This window comes from Sarcophilus harrisii, chromosome 2, assembly GCF_902635505.1.
Source record: "Sarcophilus harrisii chromosome 2, mSarHar1.11, whole genome shotgun sequence".
NCBI lineage: Eukaryota > Metazoa > Chordata > Mammalia > Dasyuromorphia > Dasyuridae > Sarcophilus > Sarcophilus harrisii.
The window spans coordinates 484,457,132-484,474,999 of NC_045427.1; the positions used below are offsets into that span (position 1 = coordinate 484,457,132).

Below are 17,868 nucleotides of genomic sequence, written 5' to 3' on the forward strand. Positions count from 1 at the left end.
CCTCCTCTTCTAGTTTCTTATATTCGAAGGGACAAAAGCTTGAGCGGCCTCTGGGGAGCGTGGCTTAGCTAGGGAAGGGGATCTGCCTCTTTTGTCTACTTAACTTTTCTCCTTTCTTCAGCCAAGAGTGTCTCTGGAGCCTCGAAGCACCCACATCCCTCCACCCCATAATCCCACTCCTAGAAGAAGACCCCTTTCTGCCACCATTCAGAACAGAAGAAATTGAGCTTTTGTTAAGACTGAACTTCTATCACTGGCAGCAAAGAATAGAAAGAGCTGAGGCATGATGCAAAGAACAAGAAACGATTAAAATCAGCTATGGGCTGAATAGGGGAACGGGTAAAGAACACAAACTTTTTTCCTTTTAAGAACTTTTTTCCCTCTTACTGGGGAATTTGATTCCCGATAGCTCAACGGTACCTCCGAGTCCTATGTCGAGAGAGAGAGAGAGAGAGAGAGAGAGAGAGAGAGAGAGCGCTCAGTGGACTGATGGTTTGGCTAACTGAGAGGATTGGAGAAAACTTACCCGAAAAAAAAACACAACCCAAGCCCACCGGCGGCAGCCTCATATTCCCTCACACACCAGCCCTTACCCCCCTTGGCTAATCACCCCTCATTAAAAGCTTCATCAGCGGCCTAATGAAAGCAAACCGTGTGGAAATCGCCGGTAAACAGTTGGGTCTGGACTGTAATTAATTCAGTGTCTCTTTTAATCAAGCTGAAAGGGGATCAGGCTCCTTCTTGCGAAACTGTGACATCACCCCCAAAATCACCCGGAACCAATCAGCGCCACCGCTCCAGGGACACGTGGACGAGTCCCCCCCTTTAAAAAAAAACACAAAAAAAAAAACAAATCGAAAAAAAAACTACACCCAAAAAACCGAACGCCAAAGAAAAAGTGACTCAAGTTCATTTTTCAAAAGAAGGGGGGGAGGCATACCGCACAGGAAGGAACTGGGAGAGCTGTAGCGAGGCCCGGATTTGCCAGAACCTCTGTCCAAGGTGCTGAAACGTTCGCCCAAGGCTGCGGAAGCGGAGGAAGTAGAAGCCCGTGAGCCAGGTGGAGCAACTTGCGTCTTGAGCTCTGTTGCTGTCCAAGGTTCTGATGCCGTCAGGTGCGCTCCGCCTCACCGGCTGGAAGCCCGGGCTCCGGGGACATACTGCTGTCCGTGGTGCTGACTAGTCGCTCACTGTGCACTGCTCATCAGGAAGAAGGCTTTGATTATACTACTTTTTAGTTGTCATCATTCTTTTCTTTTTTCCCTTCTTTTGCAAATCTTTATTTTATTTAGATTTTTAACTCATTTTTCTCTTTTCCAAAGGGAAAACTAGACCGGAAACTTTCCCGTCTATCCCCCCAAACTTGAAGCTTTCTCCCTCCCTTTCCCCAGTTCTTCCTCCCCGACACTCCCACCACCCCCCCTCAGGCACCGCAGCTCTTCGAGATGCTGCAGAAGCGCTGAGCCCTTGTGGATCTGATGCGCAAAGGCGTTTGGCCCAGAGCTCCCCGGCTCCCCCAAGGCTGAACTCGGTCCAAGGTGCCCGCCAGCTCCCTGCCCGCCTGCCCCATGCCAGCCCTCAGCTAGGGGCAGGGGCGGTGGCTGCTGGGGTTGGTGGGTGGGTGGGGAGGTTCTGGGGAGAAAAGGAAGCGGCTTGGCTATGGAAGGCTCCAATGGATTTGGGATCGACTCCATCCTCTCGCACAGAGCAGGCAGCCCCGCCCTTCCCAAGGGGGACCCCCTGATCGGGGACTGCCGCTCACCCCTGGAGCTGAGCCCCCGATCGGAAGGCAGCAGCGGATGCTCATCTCCTGCTTCGCCAAGAAGGGACTGTCTGGACACTGGAGCACCACGGCCAGGCGGAGGGTCTGGCCAGGGTTTAGATTCCCACCTGCAGCCCGGGCAGCTGTCAGCTCCATCCCAATCCCGCTCCGTGACCTCCTCTTTCCTGATCAGGGACATACTTGCCGACTGCAAACCGTTGGCCGCCTGCGCACCCTACTCCAGCAACGGGCAACCCGCAGCCCAGGAGCCGGGGGGCCGTCTTTCGGCTAAGCCTGGAGAGGACTTTAGAGACAAACTGGACAAAGGCAGCAGCAACTCTTCTTCTGATTCAGAGTATAAAGGTAAGAAGTCTGGAGGTGAGGACGTTAAGATAAGAGGGAGGAGGGAACTGGAGTCATAAAGTCTTGTAAACAATCATTCTCAAACTGGACACCTTCTCCAAGCTCCCTAAAAGACGAGTCTAGACACCTGATCATCTGGGTAGCATCTTTCTGGCTGTTTACCTGTTCCATCGAGAAAATTTGAATGAGGGGAAATGAGTAGTAGGGAGCGGAATAACATCTCTCAGTCCGGCAGGAGATAAACTTATTATTTTATTAAACAAAACCAAATAAACAAAAAACAGAAGTACTCCTCTGGGACATTTGACCCACTGATACACTTTTTTGGTCCCTTCCCAGGATTAAAAAAAAGAGAAAGGAAAAAAAAGGATAGTGTCCTCGATGAGACAATTCGGGGATCTATGGGTTTGATTTGAATGCCCCCAACCTGAAGCTAGAAACGAAGTTCTGTAGGCTGTGTCCACACCAGAATTTTCACTGAGGCCAGGTAAGGCCAGAACTTCTCTGCCTTTGCTCTACATTTCCATCAAAGAATAGGCATTGAGTTTCTTTCTTGCCTAGTCCCTGCCCATTAGGGGCCAGAGGGACTTAAGTAGAAATACTAAGTTTAAAGAGACGTGCCAGCAGCAGGGTGATGTGGTTAGAAAACCTTGATACTGGGGTAGGAGCCAGAGGACCTGGAAAACGGGAATTCTAAGAGGACATACTAGCTTTTCTTACTGAATTTGATTGTAAATGGACTTGAACATTGAATTCAGGAGCCTGGAAGAGACTCGTGGTTTTTCAGTTTTTGTCTATTTCACCTGTCTTCCTTACTCTCTCGAGTCAGTCTCCTAACTTTCGTTCACGGGGAGCTGAGTGGGAAGAAAAAGGAAGATAAGGGCAACAAGAAAGGAAGAAGGGAAAGTTCTTTATGAGTGGTTTCCCCTCTTCATCCTTATTACCCTTCAACTACATGGGCTCCAGCAAGAGGCAGTGGTTTCTTTTTACAAGACCCTGGAAAATGGCAAGAGGAGCCTCAGGAGTCTACTTCGGAGAAAGGCTTATGTTCCCTTCTCGCTGGTTAACTGTGCTAAAGGTGTGGATAGCAAGGAGTTCCCTTTTCACTTCAGAATTAATTTCAAAATCCCTTTCTTCGGGATGGAATTTTCTTATAAAGTTCCTTTTATTTTCTCTGAAGTCCACGTATTTGTTCTCCTATCCTAAATCTCTATTAGAGATGAATCCATAAAGATGTGTGGAGCCAGAGTTTGGGAGAAGAAAAATAGGTTTTTTAATTTTTTTTTATTTATTAAGGAATTAGGCTAAACGATCCAGAACCCTCTAGGAAGATAAATTCCTCAATCAACCCTATCCCTAAATCCTTTCCTAAAAAAGAGCTACCAGGAAGTTTCTCCAGTACTGAGATATGTAAACAGGGGTTTGGAGGAGCAAAAAAGAAAGTGAGTTGGGCAAGAGCTACTAACTAGGCAGGGAGTCTCAAGGAATGTGAGTAACCAGCGGGAAAAGCTTCCGTATTTTTCCCTCTGCCCAGTTTTACTCTTGTTAAAGGACTGTTTTCAGATCGAGTAAGACTGGCCTTGGAGGAAGAGGACTGGCCTGATGCAGCTGTTTATATCCAACTCTAGGTTTCAAGATGAGAATAAAACCCGTTTCCTTTATGTGTGTGAGAGTATGTGGAGAAGAGTCAAAATACGAAGCCTTATGTAGCCCATCCTATTCTTTTTTCGAGCATTCTTGTCGAATTTAGATGAGAATTGATTCTGAAAATTATAATAGCCATGTCATTTCACTCTCTTCAGTAAGAATGATGACGCCGAGCTTATTCCAAATATATAGTAGATATATGGACACTCAATTCCAAAAATGTATTGAGTTTTGTCCAGAAGTTTTGTCCTTCAACCCATAATGCTCAGATGGAGAATACCAGGGACTGAAACACCAAAAGGAACAGGGAACAGACAGTGATCACAACTCGGTTGCAAGAACTATATAGGGAACTATAAAGGGAATTTCTGATTACAGAGACAGACGAAGGGCAGACCGATAGAAAGACAAATTTTAAAATGTATATATCCCAGTCTACGAAAGGGACAAAATTAGTCTATATAGTTAAGAGAAGTTTCCTTTGTAGACCAGCTGGTAGGGGGGAAAAATCACGAGGTTCCCGAAGTCTTCCTATACAAATTCCTCTTGCTGTGTAACTAACGGCAATATTTTAAGGAGAGAAAAATAGATCTCGAGGGTATGGATATTTGTGTGAAGCTGCCGGGAAATTCTACATGAGCAGCTGTACTGAGCTTTTCGGCTGAGGCATACTCTGTTCTCGGGTCTCGGAACAATAGGCCAGCCCCAGGTTGGGCTAGGCTAGAGCCTTGATATGAATTCCTTGAAAATGAAATGGAAAGGGAAAGCAACTAATGAGAGAATATTTCCTGCAGTTTGAATCCCTTTTCGCAGCCAACTCTCCTGCTCCCCAAGTCTGGTCGCAGGCCGACAAGCGGACAGGAAGACGTGAAGTGCCACCATAAACTTCACCCGGCCTTTCCTCCTAACACTATACATATACTCGCCTAACGCCTGAGTGAGAAGCTCACTGGAGAACTGAAGCAACCAGCCGTATGATTCGACAGCCAATCTGGATCGAGTGGAAATCACCCGCTTCCTCCGGAATATTAAGTTTGTTTCTGAAAGTATCCGGAAAATTGCCTCAGTTCTCCATTTCCCTTCGCTCAAATAGACATAGCTTACTTGCCCTCTTTCTTCCTGAATTCTCTCACCAGCTTTCAGCCTCTCATTCTCAGGAACTCAGCTAGCTTTCCCCGGCGTTCTCTTTCCTCAGTTCCGCGTTGAGCCACGGCCCTCTTCGGGGCTGAGAGCCACTGCCGTTCCAGTTGAGGAGTTTTGCTCCCTAGCGGCTCAATTAACCGGATTATTGTTCCCTACAGAGAGAAATCAACTCGTATTCCACTCAAGCCCTGTCAACACTAAAGCAGCTCACAGTGAAATTCACCGTAAAGGACTGAACACAGGGATGTTGCTCCTCTACCTTCTCCGCCAATTTATGGAAAGTGGCTGTTTTGGCTACTTAATCGCTTTAGGGGAGGAGAGAGGGAAATAAGAGACAAAGAGAGAGAAAAAGAGGAGAAAGGAGAGAGAGAGAGAGAGAGAGAGAGAGAGAGAGAGAGAGAGAGAGAGAGAGAGAAGAGAGAGAGAGAGAGAGAAAGAGGAGAAAGGAGAGAGAGAGAGAGAAGAGAGAGAGAGAGAGAGAGAGAGAGAGAGAGAGAGAGAGAATGAATTCAGTTTTAGGATATAGAATATCCCGTTGTAAACCAATGAAATATCTGAGAATATATTTGTGTTAGAGAGGAAAGAGACAAGTATTGGGAGACAGTATAAAATAGGTATTCCATAAATCGCATTTTAATATACCTACCAAATCCATAAACATTACTCATTTTTTCTGGTATATTACATATACGTTATGTACTTATATACAGTGGTGTGTTTTATTACATATAACATTTAAATATAAATACAAATATTTACATATAAAATATAATGCCTATTTATAGCTAAAATGTTTCTACAATAGACATTATATACATATATTAAAATAATACAAATAATTACTTATCTATGTCGGACCTCAGTTTCCTCATCTATAGAATGAGGTCTAACTAGATAGTCTTTAGGGTCCTTTCCAGAGCTTACATACATATTGTTCTAATACATACATTCCGAAAATGTGCATATTGTGAATGATCATCGATCTATTCTTTAATATAAGTGTTTATTTTTTTTAACTCAAACCTCAGAGTACATTCTATTTTTAACATATCACTTGCATTTTACGTATTAATAAGTGATCGCCAAAATTAGAGACCTCTGTGTATGTGCTTTAAGATACAAATTCTGAGCAAGATATGATCTTACAAAGACGTAGAAATTTATCCTTAAGGATAAGGTTTCAGCCGTTTTCTGATTCACTTTTTAATTTGGCTTTACACTGCCCCTTATGCACATGATCCTATGATCTTATGATCCTTTTCCCCACGGGGGGGTGGATGGGAAGGAGGGAGAATGCGGTGCTTTCCTGAGCCTCTGAGGCACAGCAGATCCTGTGCGGCCAAAGGCTTGGTTGGAAAGAACATTCGCGCTGTGGGCATCTGTTTCATTCCAGACTTCCCCTCCCTTAAACTTTCCCCTTGAAGTCTTTTTGGCTTAATTTACCCCCACTCCAGAGCTTGAGGAACAGGGGAACAGAGTGGATCATATTCTGAAAACACCACCTCCATCCCCTTCTACTCACACACGTACATACACTTCCTAGGTCAATGGGAAGAAAAGAAGGACGTTGAGGTCGTTGAAAGTAGAAAGTTATAAAGAACTTTCCCCAAGGTTTCGTTTCCCTTTCTTTCCTATAGATTCAGCATTGTCTTTTTCTATCTTTATTATGGAAATCGTAACTCAGATAAACCTAGCTAGAAGAATAAAGCGCCAACCCAGGCTGGGGAAGAATTTTTTAATAGGGGGAGTGGCAGGCAAGCGCGGCAAGGAGGAGAGGTGGGGGGAAGAGAAACCGGCTTTTGAAGTAACAATCTCGAAACATCAACAACTTGTGAAATTATCCTCGGAAGCACAAAGGCAGCTCGGAGGCGAAATTTGGACTTCTTATCCGGGGTTAAATTTTCACGCAGTTATAGAGAAACTGAGTTTCTAGGAAAGGGGCTGAAAACTAACTAGTTAGATTTTGTAGAGCTGGCTTTGACCCTCTTGATTGTCTTCCCCAGTGAAAGAAGAAGGTGACCGAGAAATCTCCAGCTCCCGGGACAGTCCCCCAGTGCGCCTGAAGAAGCCGCGTAAAGCTCGCACTGCCTTTACGGACCATCAGTTGGCGCAGCTGGAACGCAGCTTCGAGCGACAGAAATACTTGAGCGTGCAGGATCGCATGGAGTTAGCCGCCTCGCTCAACCTCACTGACACGCAGGTCAAGACCTGGTATCAGAATCGCAGGTGAGGCGCCTGGGAGACCCCAAAGGGGAGTTGGACAGAAGACCTCCGGGATCTGGGATGGGGAGGGTGCTTTGAAAGCCAACACTTGCCTGAAACCCATCCCTCATCAATCCGATCTTCATCCCAGAGACAAAATTTAGACAACACAGGCTCAATACTCACACTACATGCAGACAAAGTCCACGAACACAATAATGCAATACGCAATTTTCAGCACAAATTGTGATTCTATGTTATCCCCAAAAGCTAGGATCTGAATGAAAGCATTGGGGTATTCCAAATTAGACATACACAACACACAAACTCTAACACAATACAATTACAGAGTTGAACCGACACCACAAAGAAAGGTAAGACATACACAGTACAAAGTGGGCTTCCAGACATACCCATGTGTGCTTCCACTAGTCCCATCCCCTCTTTCCCTTATTCTTCTCCTTCCCCTCAATCTGATCCCCCCAGGCTCTTTAGATGGCCTTGCACTCAGCAGCCTACTCTGCTGTGCCAAGGCACCTGCATCTCTCCCTATGTCACTGGGGAATTGGACTTTGCCACTGTTGGGAGGGTCTGTAGGTTGACCTCTCTGACCTTTGCTCTCGATCCTGGAGTGAAAATTAGTGAGATGCCTGTCCCGTAATAGGGACAGAGAGTAAACCAGGATTAGAGAGGAGAGAAAAGCAGAGGTCAGATCAGGAATCAAGACTGAGCGCAACACAGGGTGAAGTAAAAGCGTGCTTGTCCGAAATCGATCTTTTATAAGGGCCTAGGAAGAGAAGGAGTTTTAGTCTGGTTCCCAAGGCCTGGGCTCAAATCCTAGCTTTCCTATATACTCTGGTGAACTGCAAATCACCGGTCTGTTTCCGCAGAGAGAAGGAGAATTCAACACTATCTTTAAGCACCTACCAACTACATTGTGAGGGTTAATTAGCAAAGAAACACTTGGAGCTCCTGTGGAAAAGGTGCAAAAAATTGATACTTTCTTTTAGGAGTGTTACAGGTGATCTAAAAGTGGAAGATGTACCTAGTGTCACTGTCAGTCTCAGCCGAAAAGCGCTTTCCCTAAACAAGTCGAATAACACATAGACCTATTAATAATAAATACTGATTACTGCTCTGAGCATCAATAATTAAGGGCGGTTACAGTAATTACACAATTATGATGATGATAAATAATTCAGGGAGGGAAATGGGTTGGTGCTCCTTGAGCCCAAGACCATGAGGGCTCAAGAACATATCTCAAAATGATATGGAGGCTCTGGCTGAAGACTCCAAGATTCGACAGTGTGTCACAGAGGGCACTCCCAATCTCACGAGCCCCCAAGCTCCCATTATTGCCTAAGCAGAAATTCAGACCTCAAGAAGTCTTTCACTTTGTAAGGAGGCTTGGGGTTAGCGGATTTCCTTTTCCCACTTCCTTTTTACTTTCCTTTATCAAGGAGCTAAGGTACCAGTAGGCTCTGAGCGCCTCTAACTCTTTGGCTAGCGAACTATCACATCATCCTGCAAACTCCAAATTTGCCCCAAACCTCATTCATACTTCCATGTATATCCTATTTGAAAGTGAAAATACTGGGCTCCCGGCTTCTGTCCCCTTCTTCCAGTCTGCCTCACTCTGGTCACAAGGGCGACAGACTGGGATTGCGACTCCAAAATTCTGGTTTGGGGAGACTTGGAAATCAGGCCATCTAACTGACATGTTCCTCATTCCTCATGGCTCCTCTCCCCAAAGTAATCGTGAGTCTCGGATGGAATTCCGCTGGAGCAGGAGGCTTCTGGGAGTTAGTTTTGCTTTTATGTTCATTTGGATCCTATATGATTGTTTGCATCATCACCATCGCTATCATCATTATCATTATTCTTGTAAATATGCCTGCTCTGCTGTTTGGGAGTAAGACCACCAGACCAAGAAGGCATAATAACCTTTTGCTTAACTCTCACCTCTCCCCGCTCTCCCTCCTGTTCTTCCTCTGTCTCTCGGTTCAAGCAACTGAGATTGGGGTATTCCATTACCAGCCTCGGAATTTCTCTTGCTCTCTTGATCTTTTCCTGTCCTCTGTTCTCTCAGTCCCTATCTCACCTCTCTTTTCGTTGTTTCCGCTCTTTTTTTTTTTTTTTTTTTTTTCATGCCCTTGCATGTTCCCTCAGTCCAGCTCCTCTCTCGGTGAGAGGTCAGATGAGCTCAGTGGGCTTATATCTCGCTCCATCTCCACTAACACTTCCGAATTTGGACGGGGATGATAGCAGGGTTGATTGAGCCAGATCCAGGAGTTAGCCTCTAGGCGCCCAATTCCCTTATCCGACGCTGTATGTGTTTCCATCCCCAGAACCAAATGGAAGCGTCAGACGGCTGTGGGTTTGGAGCTGTTGGCAGAGGCAGGCAATTACTCAGCGCTGCAACGGATGTTCCCGTCGCCTTATTTCTACCCGCAGAGCTTGGTTTCCAATCTGGACCCTGGCGCAGCCCTCTACTTGTACCGGGGCCCCAGCGCTCCTCCGCCCGCACTTCAGAGACCTCTGGTACCCCGCATCCTTATCCACGGACTCCAGGGAGCCAGCGAGCCGCCCCCTCCCCTGCCTCCGCTCGCGGGCGTTCTCCCGCGAGCGGCACAGCCCCGGTGAGCCTCAGTCCCCAGCCTTAGCCACCCCGGGCGCTAGTTCTCCCTCTCCGCGCGGGCCGCGCAGCCCCCACCCTCACCCTAGTTCATTGATACCAAGAGTGAGGAGACAAGGGAGAGCAGAATCCGCTGCGCGCCCGGAGGGGAGACATCCTTCACCTAGAGTCCTCTCTTGGAGGAATGGGAATTGAAAATCCTCCCTGCCGAGTATAAACTCTCCCAATCCCCTCATCGCTCCAGAACAGCTTCCCACAAGGGGCCAAAGGTCAAAACTCCAAGAGCTGGCCAGCGGCTGATTCCCACTTCATCCCCAACTCTCAGTCGCCGCGCTTCACTCAAACCAGCCGAGGATGGGGTCAGTTTGCCCTAACCGGGTTATATCTGACTCTGGGCATACATTTATCCCTACAGCTCTTCATCCTGCCCCCGCCCAATTTGCTTCTTAATCACCGAGGAATTTGACCCGTAAGGCGCCTCCTCTCCCTGCTTTTCCCCCAGTCTGTGTGGGTGGGTGGGTGGATGAAGGAACCACGAGCTGCTCGCTCAGTCCCTAGTCCCTTTGCTCCAGGTCTCTTGCTGTATATTTGTCCCTTCCTCCCCATATCCTACAGAATGGGGAGGGCAGGGTGGAAAACGCGGACAGCTGCTTGTACTGTGACGCCCTCCCCTTTCCCTCTCCTCTTCCTCTCCCCCAGCGGGAGCCCCGGCCGGACCCAGAGGAGAGTCTGACCGGGCCGGGCCGAGCTGTACATACCGCGTGTAAAGTGTATATGAAGTTATTTATTCGTGACCCATGAGCCCGTGACCGTGTCCGTGAATTTGTGAGTCTGTAGCCTGCGCCTTCCCCGCTCCCGGGCGTGGCAGGAAGGGGCCAAGGAGACTTGCTTATGCAGCCCCCAACCTCCAGCCCGGACCCCTGGGCCAGCCAGGTCCCTTGGGCTCGCGCTCTCTTTTTTAAATGTCGAAATAAACTTCTTACAAATCCATACGCCTGCTCATGTGCACGCTGCCTTTCGCCTAGTACTCTGCTCCTCCAGCCCTTGGGTCTTCCACCCCTTACAATTTGGCCTCTCCCTTCTTCTGATCCTACACTGATGCCATCTTACTTACTCTCACTTTTTCACTTCTCAATTTTCTCCCCCTCTCCTTTTCCCTTTCTTTATTCGATTTCCATTTCTCTGTTTTCTTGGCTTTCTGTTTCTCTTTCTTTTCTGCCCCCTCTCCTCCCTTGTTCTTTCCTTCTTTTATTCCCCCGCTTCGATCCATTCAACGGATTTCTTCCCCTTATAGCCCTTCCGTCGCCAGTCCTAGACTGTTTTCCTTTCCTACACCGCTGGCACTTAGGCCCTTAGTCTCAAGAAGGTAGAGTTCCAGCGGGCCTGGGCTGGGAAAGGAGGTAAAAAGAGGTGGGAGGGGGGGAGGGTCGCGTAGAGATGGGGGTCACTCTCCGGGCGCTTGCTTTGCAGCGGGCTGGGTTGCCATTCACCCTCCCCAAGATGAGCTCATCTGTCCGGGCCCATGCACCGGCAGCTGGTGACCGGGACCCGACGGGTGCGGGGAACGACAGATGGGCGCCGAGGCGGAGCCCACTCTCCCCCCATACGGAACCCGTTGCCCACTATCAACCCCTCCTCGTCCGGGTCACTCCCTTCTTGGTCCTGGACTAACTGTCAGCCCCAGGATGGAGCAGTGGAGCGGGGACTAAGGAGGCTAAACTATTCATTCCTAGCCTCGGTTCAGTCTTGCACCTTTCAGCTGCCCTGGGGAATTCAGACTATCAGATTCTAGCTACCTTCCGCTAAACCTGAGGCACCTTAGCATTACTTTGCAGATCCCGTTCCTTTCTCACTTCCTATTTACCCTTGGGGTCAGTTTTGGGATAAGAGGGAGGGGTGGCAATTCTTTTCTTGCCCTCCCTACTAGCTTCTGCTTCACCCCAACGCCAGGATCCCAAGGGGGCTGGATTTAAACCCTGAGCCAGACTCCAGGCTGTGCCCACATTCAGGGGGAAAACCATTCCCATCTCAGGGGAGGTAGCAGGTGCTCTTAGTGGACCAACCCCTTCCCCCCCTTCCTTCTCCCCATCCACTGTCCAGCATTCAACCTGCAGCGGCTCTGACCCTCAAAATGCTAAGGATGGGGGAGGCACCAGACTCTAAGAAAGGAGAAACATCCAGGGCTGGGAATCGCCTTTCAGTGGAACAATAACCAGAGACCCTTCCAGTTTTGTTGACAGGAAAGATCTGGGAGATGAAAAACTGCTTTGGAGGGGAGAGAGGGGTGGGGGAAAACTGTAGTATACAGGCCCTCATTAAAAGCAGAGCCAGCTCCTGGTCTGCAACTGTTTCCTACCCCCACTCTATCCAACACGCACACACACATATACACACACACCCCTCTCTTTCTTCCCTGGGATGGTGAGGGTATTATTATAATTTTGCAAAATGCACAGCAGCTAATTAAGTCAAGACAGCCCCTTTGCATTCGGCTTCTTTTGCATGTGAATGGGGGTTGGTAAATCCCCGGCTCTGGATGTGGTGGGGGTGATGGGGGGATTGTCCCCAACTCAGGGTTAATGAAGTGGGAAAGGAGTCTCTCATAGCCTCCTGCAAACAAACCCCCCCCATGCAACAAACCCTGTCCAAATCCTACATGGATTGACTTAAACCCAGGGGATAAGTGCTTTAAATTAATCTCATTGAATAAGAATGAGACCAAACAAAACTCTTTAAAATCATATTAAAAATCTATCAAAGGACAACTTGCACTGGTGTGCTTTTCATTTTGTGAAAGTGAAGGAGATAGAATAGAGCAACCATCTTTACATTTACACAGCAGCAGTGTAAATCACAGACATATTCTCAACTATTTAATTGTCCTTGTACCTTAGAGGCGATTTCATATCTTACATTAATGAAGAACAAGGCTTCCCGACAAGTTTATAATTACAATATTTAAAATTGTCCTGCCAGTTCTCATCTGCAATAACTTTACAACCTTTATGGTAAAGCAGGTTTGTGTGTGTGTGTATGTGTGTATGTGTATTTTTAACTTTCATCTATTAAAAAAAAAAAAAGCTCACCTTGGTTTCTATGCTGGGTGATTTCAGAGGGAGGAGGCTGAAGAGGCCTCTGGAAGGGCTCCTGAAAAAGCATAGCTCCACCTTTTCTTCAGTTCCTTCCTTACAACACAGACACTCCCAGAGACAGGTGCCTTGTGGTCCCTTACATGGAAGATGTGAAATTTAAAGTAAGTTTGAATCCTCTGTTATAAGGTCTACGATAGAAAAGCTCCTGTGGACATTTTGGAGAAAGTTAAATGAACTTTAAAGTTACTCCAAACTGTCACCAGGCAAATTGACTTTAAATGGCCTTTCCCTAAATTCTTCCGTACAATTCAACAGCAATAGTAGAAAAGGTGCAAGGCTCTTAAGAGGAACTTTTATTAAATACAGTAAAGCTCCTTTCCAAGAAAGAATATGATGTAATAATTCCAGAACAATTGGAAAACAAATAATCATTTTAGTAGAGGGAGAGAGAAACTCATTTTTCTATCTTTGAGAAACAAACACTGGGACTTAAGTGATTTTTATTGACTAATAAAGAAACTAAAATCCAGAAATCTGGAACAATTGTCATTTTCCAATTACCTGACTAAATGGCTCTCCACCATTCCATTAGTTTTTTTAAAAATTCAAAAGAACCCACTGGGCTTTGTAGAAATTTTTCTTTTGCTGAGGTTTAATCTGAACTTAGTTCTATAGGAATGGAAGTCGCTGTTTGCATTACATCAACACTGACTTAATTAGATCACACACAGGCACCCATTTTGCCAAAGGTTCTTTGCCCTTCACTGCATGAGAAATGAGGGTCCCTTCTGAAGATTTGCAACCATTAGGGGTTGCAAATACTAAGATGTTTGGGAACCAGAAAAGGAATTCTATACAATCCACTAGGGAAAAGAACTGTAGGTTGTAACAGTTCCTTAAATGCTCAACTTCTGTGAGTCTTTAAACATGAAAAACAGGAGCACAGTAGAAAATGAGAGACAAGTTTGGGAAATGAGAAAATAGATGATTAAAAATGCACACAAAATTAGTATATGTACAGTGGAATTAGGCAAAGGCTTTACCTAATTGATGCCTGAAATGTATAATCTTTCATGAGCTATAATAAGAGAAAGATTTATTTTTAAGGTTATTCCAACTCAGATAATATTAACCTTAAATCTGCTAAATCCTTGTTTCTTTATTAACTGGGGGGGGGGGGGGGGGGAAGGAGGGAAAGGAGATATTGATTCTGCTTAGAAATATATCCAGGCATCATCTTAATGTGTGATGAAATGTTTAGGTCATTATTAGCAAAGTAAGTTGGGGTTCGTAGCTTGCAGATACACACACATACACAATGATATACACATATATCTTTTGCATAGTTATAGCATTTTTTACTTCAGGAATGTGAAATAACTTTACGATTATTCATCCTTTTAATAGAATGAATATTTGAAAAAATATGTAGGTTTTTGCCTTTGATCCCCACCCCCCCCAATTGCTTGCTTTAATCCTATTTGTCAAACTATTGGGTTTTGCCTATAAAAAGTTTGATCCCGTCTTTTCTCATCCAAATCATTTGAATTATTATGCATCAAAATAAGAGTGTATGACAGATTTGCTCAGTCATTTTTGACATGTACTGCAGTTTTTTTTATTATTATTATTGTTATAAATTTCACCAACGGTTCCTATTAATTCACATATGACAGTTGACTCTTGAGAAGGTCATATTTCTCATGCAGATCACTTTTTACTAGGCTCACAGTCTACCTCACACACTCTGAGTCACTTCTATTGTAGTGTTCTAGATGACATTTGGTTTGAATCTGATTGCCTGTTATCAAAAAAGGAAGACTTGACATTGGCCCCTTTTATCACTTGGTAAATGTGAGTCTTCCCAAAGCTTATATTATTTTACTGGTCAATTGGCTAATTCCAATCTGGTATTTCCTTGGGAATATCTCAGAACTTTGTCACAGAACATCTAGACACAGTCACTTAATAACCACAAAGGAAGATGGCCACAAAATGCCTAAATGAAGCTGTTGCAAAGGGCTCTTCAACATGAAGGAAACCGCTGAGATTTTTAGTCCTTTTTCTTGTGGCCTCTCTAGCATTTCCTTTATGTAAATATTACATTTATTGGGAAATTGATACTTCTCAAGGGGGGAAAGGGGCTCTCTCTAGTCTTGTAGTCAGACCCAATGGAGGATCTATGCTCTGGCTCACAACACAAAGAAGTCCAGGCCTCTAGTGGAACCCTGTTGGGTTTCATCAGGAAGAAAAACACAGGAGTTTTGGTGCCTTTTGACTTCAAAGGCAAATAATAAAATTACAACAGCAAATCAATTAGCCCTGAAAAATATCTTTTCTGTGGAACACTGAAAAGGGAACAATGCAAGAAATAATAGAAAAGTGACATCATATTTATTTACAGCAACATTTTTGGAGAAAATAAGGAGGCTGGGGAGTATGCCACAACACTGGTATTCCTGATCACTTCTACAAAATGATTCTTGGTCCTTCTCACGGACATTTCATGCATGCATTGGGAAAGGGAATTTTGAGAAATAAAATTTCTCTCTTAAACATACCCATTTCACAGACTCATGCTTTGAGAATTGGAAGAGACCTTAGAAATCAACAAGTCTTGCCCCCTCACTTTATGGATGGGGATCTGTCCAATAGCGCCTCATCAAGTCACAAATTGCACTTTACAAATAATACCAAAGGTACCAAATAGCACAAAAACAAAACAGTGGAACTGTTAAAATGCTGGAAATGACAACAGGGTTGTTCAATGACTTAGGATGGAGTTTTTTTGTCTTTTTTTTTTTTTTTTTTAACTATTGCTCACTTAAAAAATTGATCAGTTTCCAGAGTCAATGGAATGAATATAGATACTGGCTAATTAGCTCATTGTTTCTGTGATTTTACTCCTCTTGGTTTCTATTTTTGCTCCACTCACAAAGAAGGATAGCTGTGGGTTCAATTGTAATGTTTTGAAATTTAGTATGCAGGAAAATAGAAATATGCTTATTTTCAGTAAGGTTCCTCTGACAAAAATAAGACATCTACTAATTCAGAACTTCCAGGATCCACTTTGAGGCTCAGTGCTGTGTACAGAGGCAGTTTTTAAGAAATCTTAATTAAGTCTCACTGCCCTACAGAACATCTTTGTGGGCTTTTCTAATGTTTCATGGAGAGAGATTTTCTTTTCCTTCCCCACACCGCAAAGGTTGGGAGCTCCAATTCAGTTCTGCAGTGTGTGGTTTCTGGGTTTTCGATGTTTGTTTTGCTTTTTGACCTTGGCGTCGACAGCTTCCATTCCACTTGAGTATTCTGAACGCAAGATTTCAGCAAGACAGTGTTTACTCTGGGTCTTCTTATGAGGGTTAGGCCTAGGAAAGAATAAAAACAGGGAAGGGGGAGAAAAGAAACTTTATATATTTTTTTCAATCCAACATAGGCTGGTGGCGGCTGGTTCTGAGACTGTGAAACTGACATTTTTGTATTAACAGAAGCACAATCCCTTCAATTGTGCTTGTTTTGATATTCTCGGTTACCAGAAGATTAGATATGGTGCTGACAGATTTTCGTAACGGTGGCAAAATATCATGGCATTTTTAAAAGTGAAGCTTTGTTCTGTACTGTTGTTTTCATGGAAAAAAAGGAACACAGGCTGATGGCAAATGAGGTGTATGATACATCAGTTTGCCAAAGGAAAAAAAAAAGCCCACCCTAAAAACTCAGCAACATTCAGTAATAAGACCACTTTAATAGCAACTACAGTAACCCCAACTTGGTTAAAAAATAATCGTCCCTCACAGTAGCGATCCGCAGATAGCAATAAGGAGGACTCCAGTTCTCCTGAGACAGGGAAGACGGCTGACTGGTGTTTCCAACAGACCTTTCTGTGGTCTAGACGGCTGAATAGATTAGTTAATAGGCATTTCTTCATTGGACTGGGAGGGCTTTTTAATCTTTTGGTCCCTTCAAAATCAAGTCCCAGGGTACAATTGGGAAGCTTGGTTTATGTCTCAAATATTGGCTACAACTGCAGCCCTCCTAACACTGCACACAAGCCTTGGGTACTGGAGGGAGGTCTCTCTACTGCAGTAATCCACACTGAAAAATGCCAAAGGTTTAAAATCAATTTCAGCTGCTGAACTGCAGTAACTGTTTTCAAAAGACGGTAGCCTTGCCATTTGATCAGAAGATCAGAGAGGGAAATTTGTAGAAGTTCAATCAGACATAGGGAAAATGATTACATAAACTGCCGAGTGAAATATTTAATGTTTCTTAAGACACACGGATGGGTTTCAAATTTGTTTTCAAAAGCAGCAGTGACCACTAATGATACACAACACATTATGGAAAGGCCGTCATGGGCACCTGTTAGTGCCCAGGTTTTGCAAAAATTCCCTAGGCATTAAGGGAATATGATATGTTTTTAGGAAGATAGAGTATGCCCTCATCTTTGTTTTTCCTTTTCAATCTAGGATGAAGACAATAGTGGGCAAATGCTTGGACTTAGAATCTAAATAAGTGAAAACCCTTTGTAAGACAGGGATCAGAAGAGACGGCTAACACCTGTTTTGCAATATAAGTTATAAAGGGTTGTGAGACCAGATTCTACCAGACTATTACTTTATGCAGTTATGTTCCAGAGAACTTGACTCAATTATGGTATGAAGAAATTTATATGATATTGATCTATGTTCTGATAGAATTCTTTTTTGTATAGAAGTACAAATTAGGTAGTATGAGAAGGCATGTCTTGACTGCCAGAATGAAAATCTGAAGCAATTATATTATATTTTAAGTTTATTTGTGTGGGACAGGAGAATGGAGAGAATTAAGAAGAAAATTTCAAATGATAACTTCTGTTACTCATTTCATTATGGCAGTAGAGACCATATCTGTGGATATTACTGAATAGCATTTCATTTAAGACGATTATAAATCTTCAATGTAGTCACCACCCTCAGTGGTCACAGCTTCTTGCCTTTTGTCCTCCACCAAAAATACCAAACCAAACCAAAGGCACTCTATGA

The 17,868-nt window shown here is 44.6% G+C and overlaps 2 protein-coding genes across 3 annotated transcripts in view; one reads left to right on the plus strand and one right to left on the minus strand.

Moving 5' to 3' along the window:
• The first annotated feature begins 845 nt into the window (after positions 1–845).
• Positions 846–10,866, plus strand: BARHL1 (BarH like homeobox 1). The gene is made up of 3 exons (XM_012553941.3): positions 846–2,125; positions 6,919–7,141; positions 9,466–10,866. The coding sequence occupies exons 1-3, from the start codon at positions 1,660–1,662 to the stop codon at positions 9,758–9,760; spliced, it is 984 nt and encodes a 327-aa protein (XP_012409395.1). The 5' UTR covers positions 846–1,659; the 3' UTR covers positions 9,761–10,866.
• Positions 10,867–12,798: 1,932 nt separating this feature from the next.
• Positions 12,799–17,868, minus strand: part of DDX31 (DEAD-box helicase 31) — a 94,634-nt gene continuing 89,564 nt past the window's right edge. The window contains exon 21 of one of the 2 annotated variants that reach the window (XM_012553940.3): positions 12,799–16,212. In XM_012553940.3, coding sequence (XP_012409394.1) covers positions 16,065–16,212 — 148 coding nt within the window. In that variant the 3' untranslated portion in view covers positions 12,799–16,064. The remainder of the gene's footprint in view (positions 16,213–17,868) is intronic. The other variant, XM_031954883.1, reaches the window with a different exon arrangement.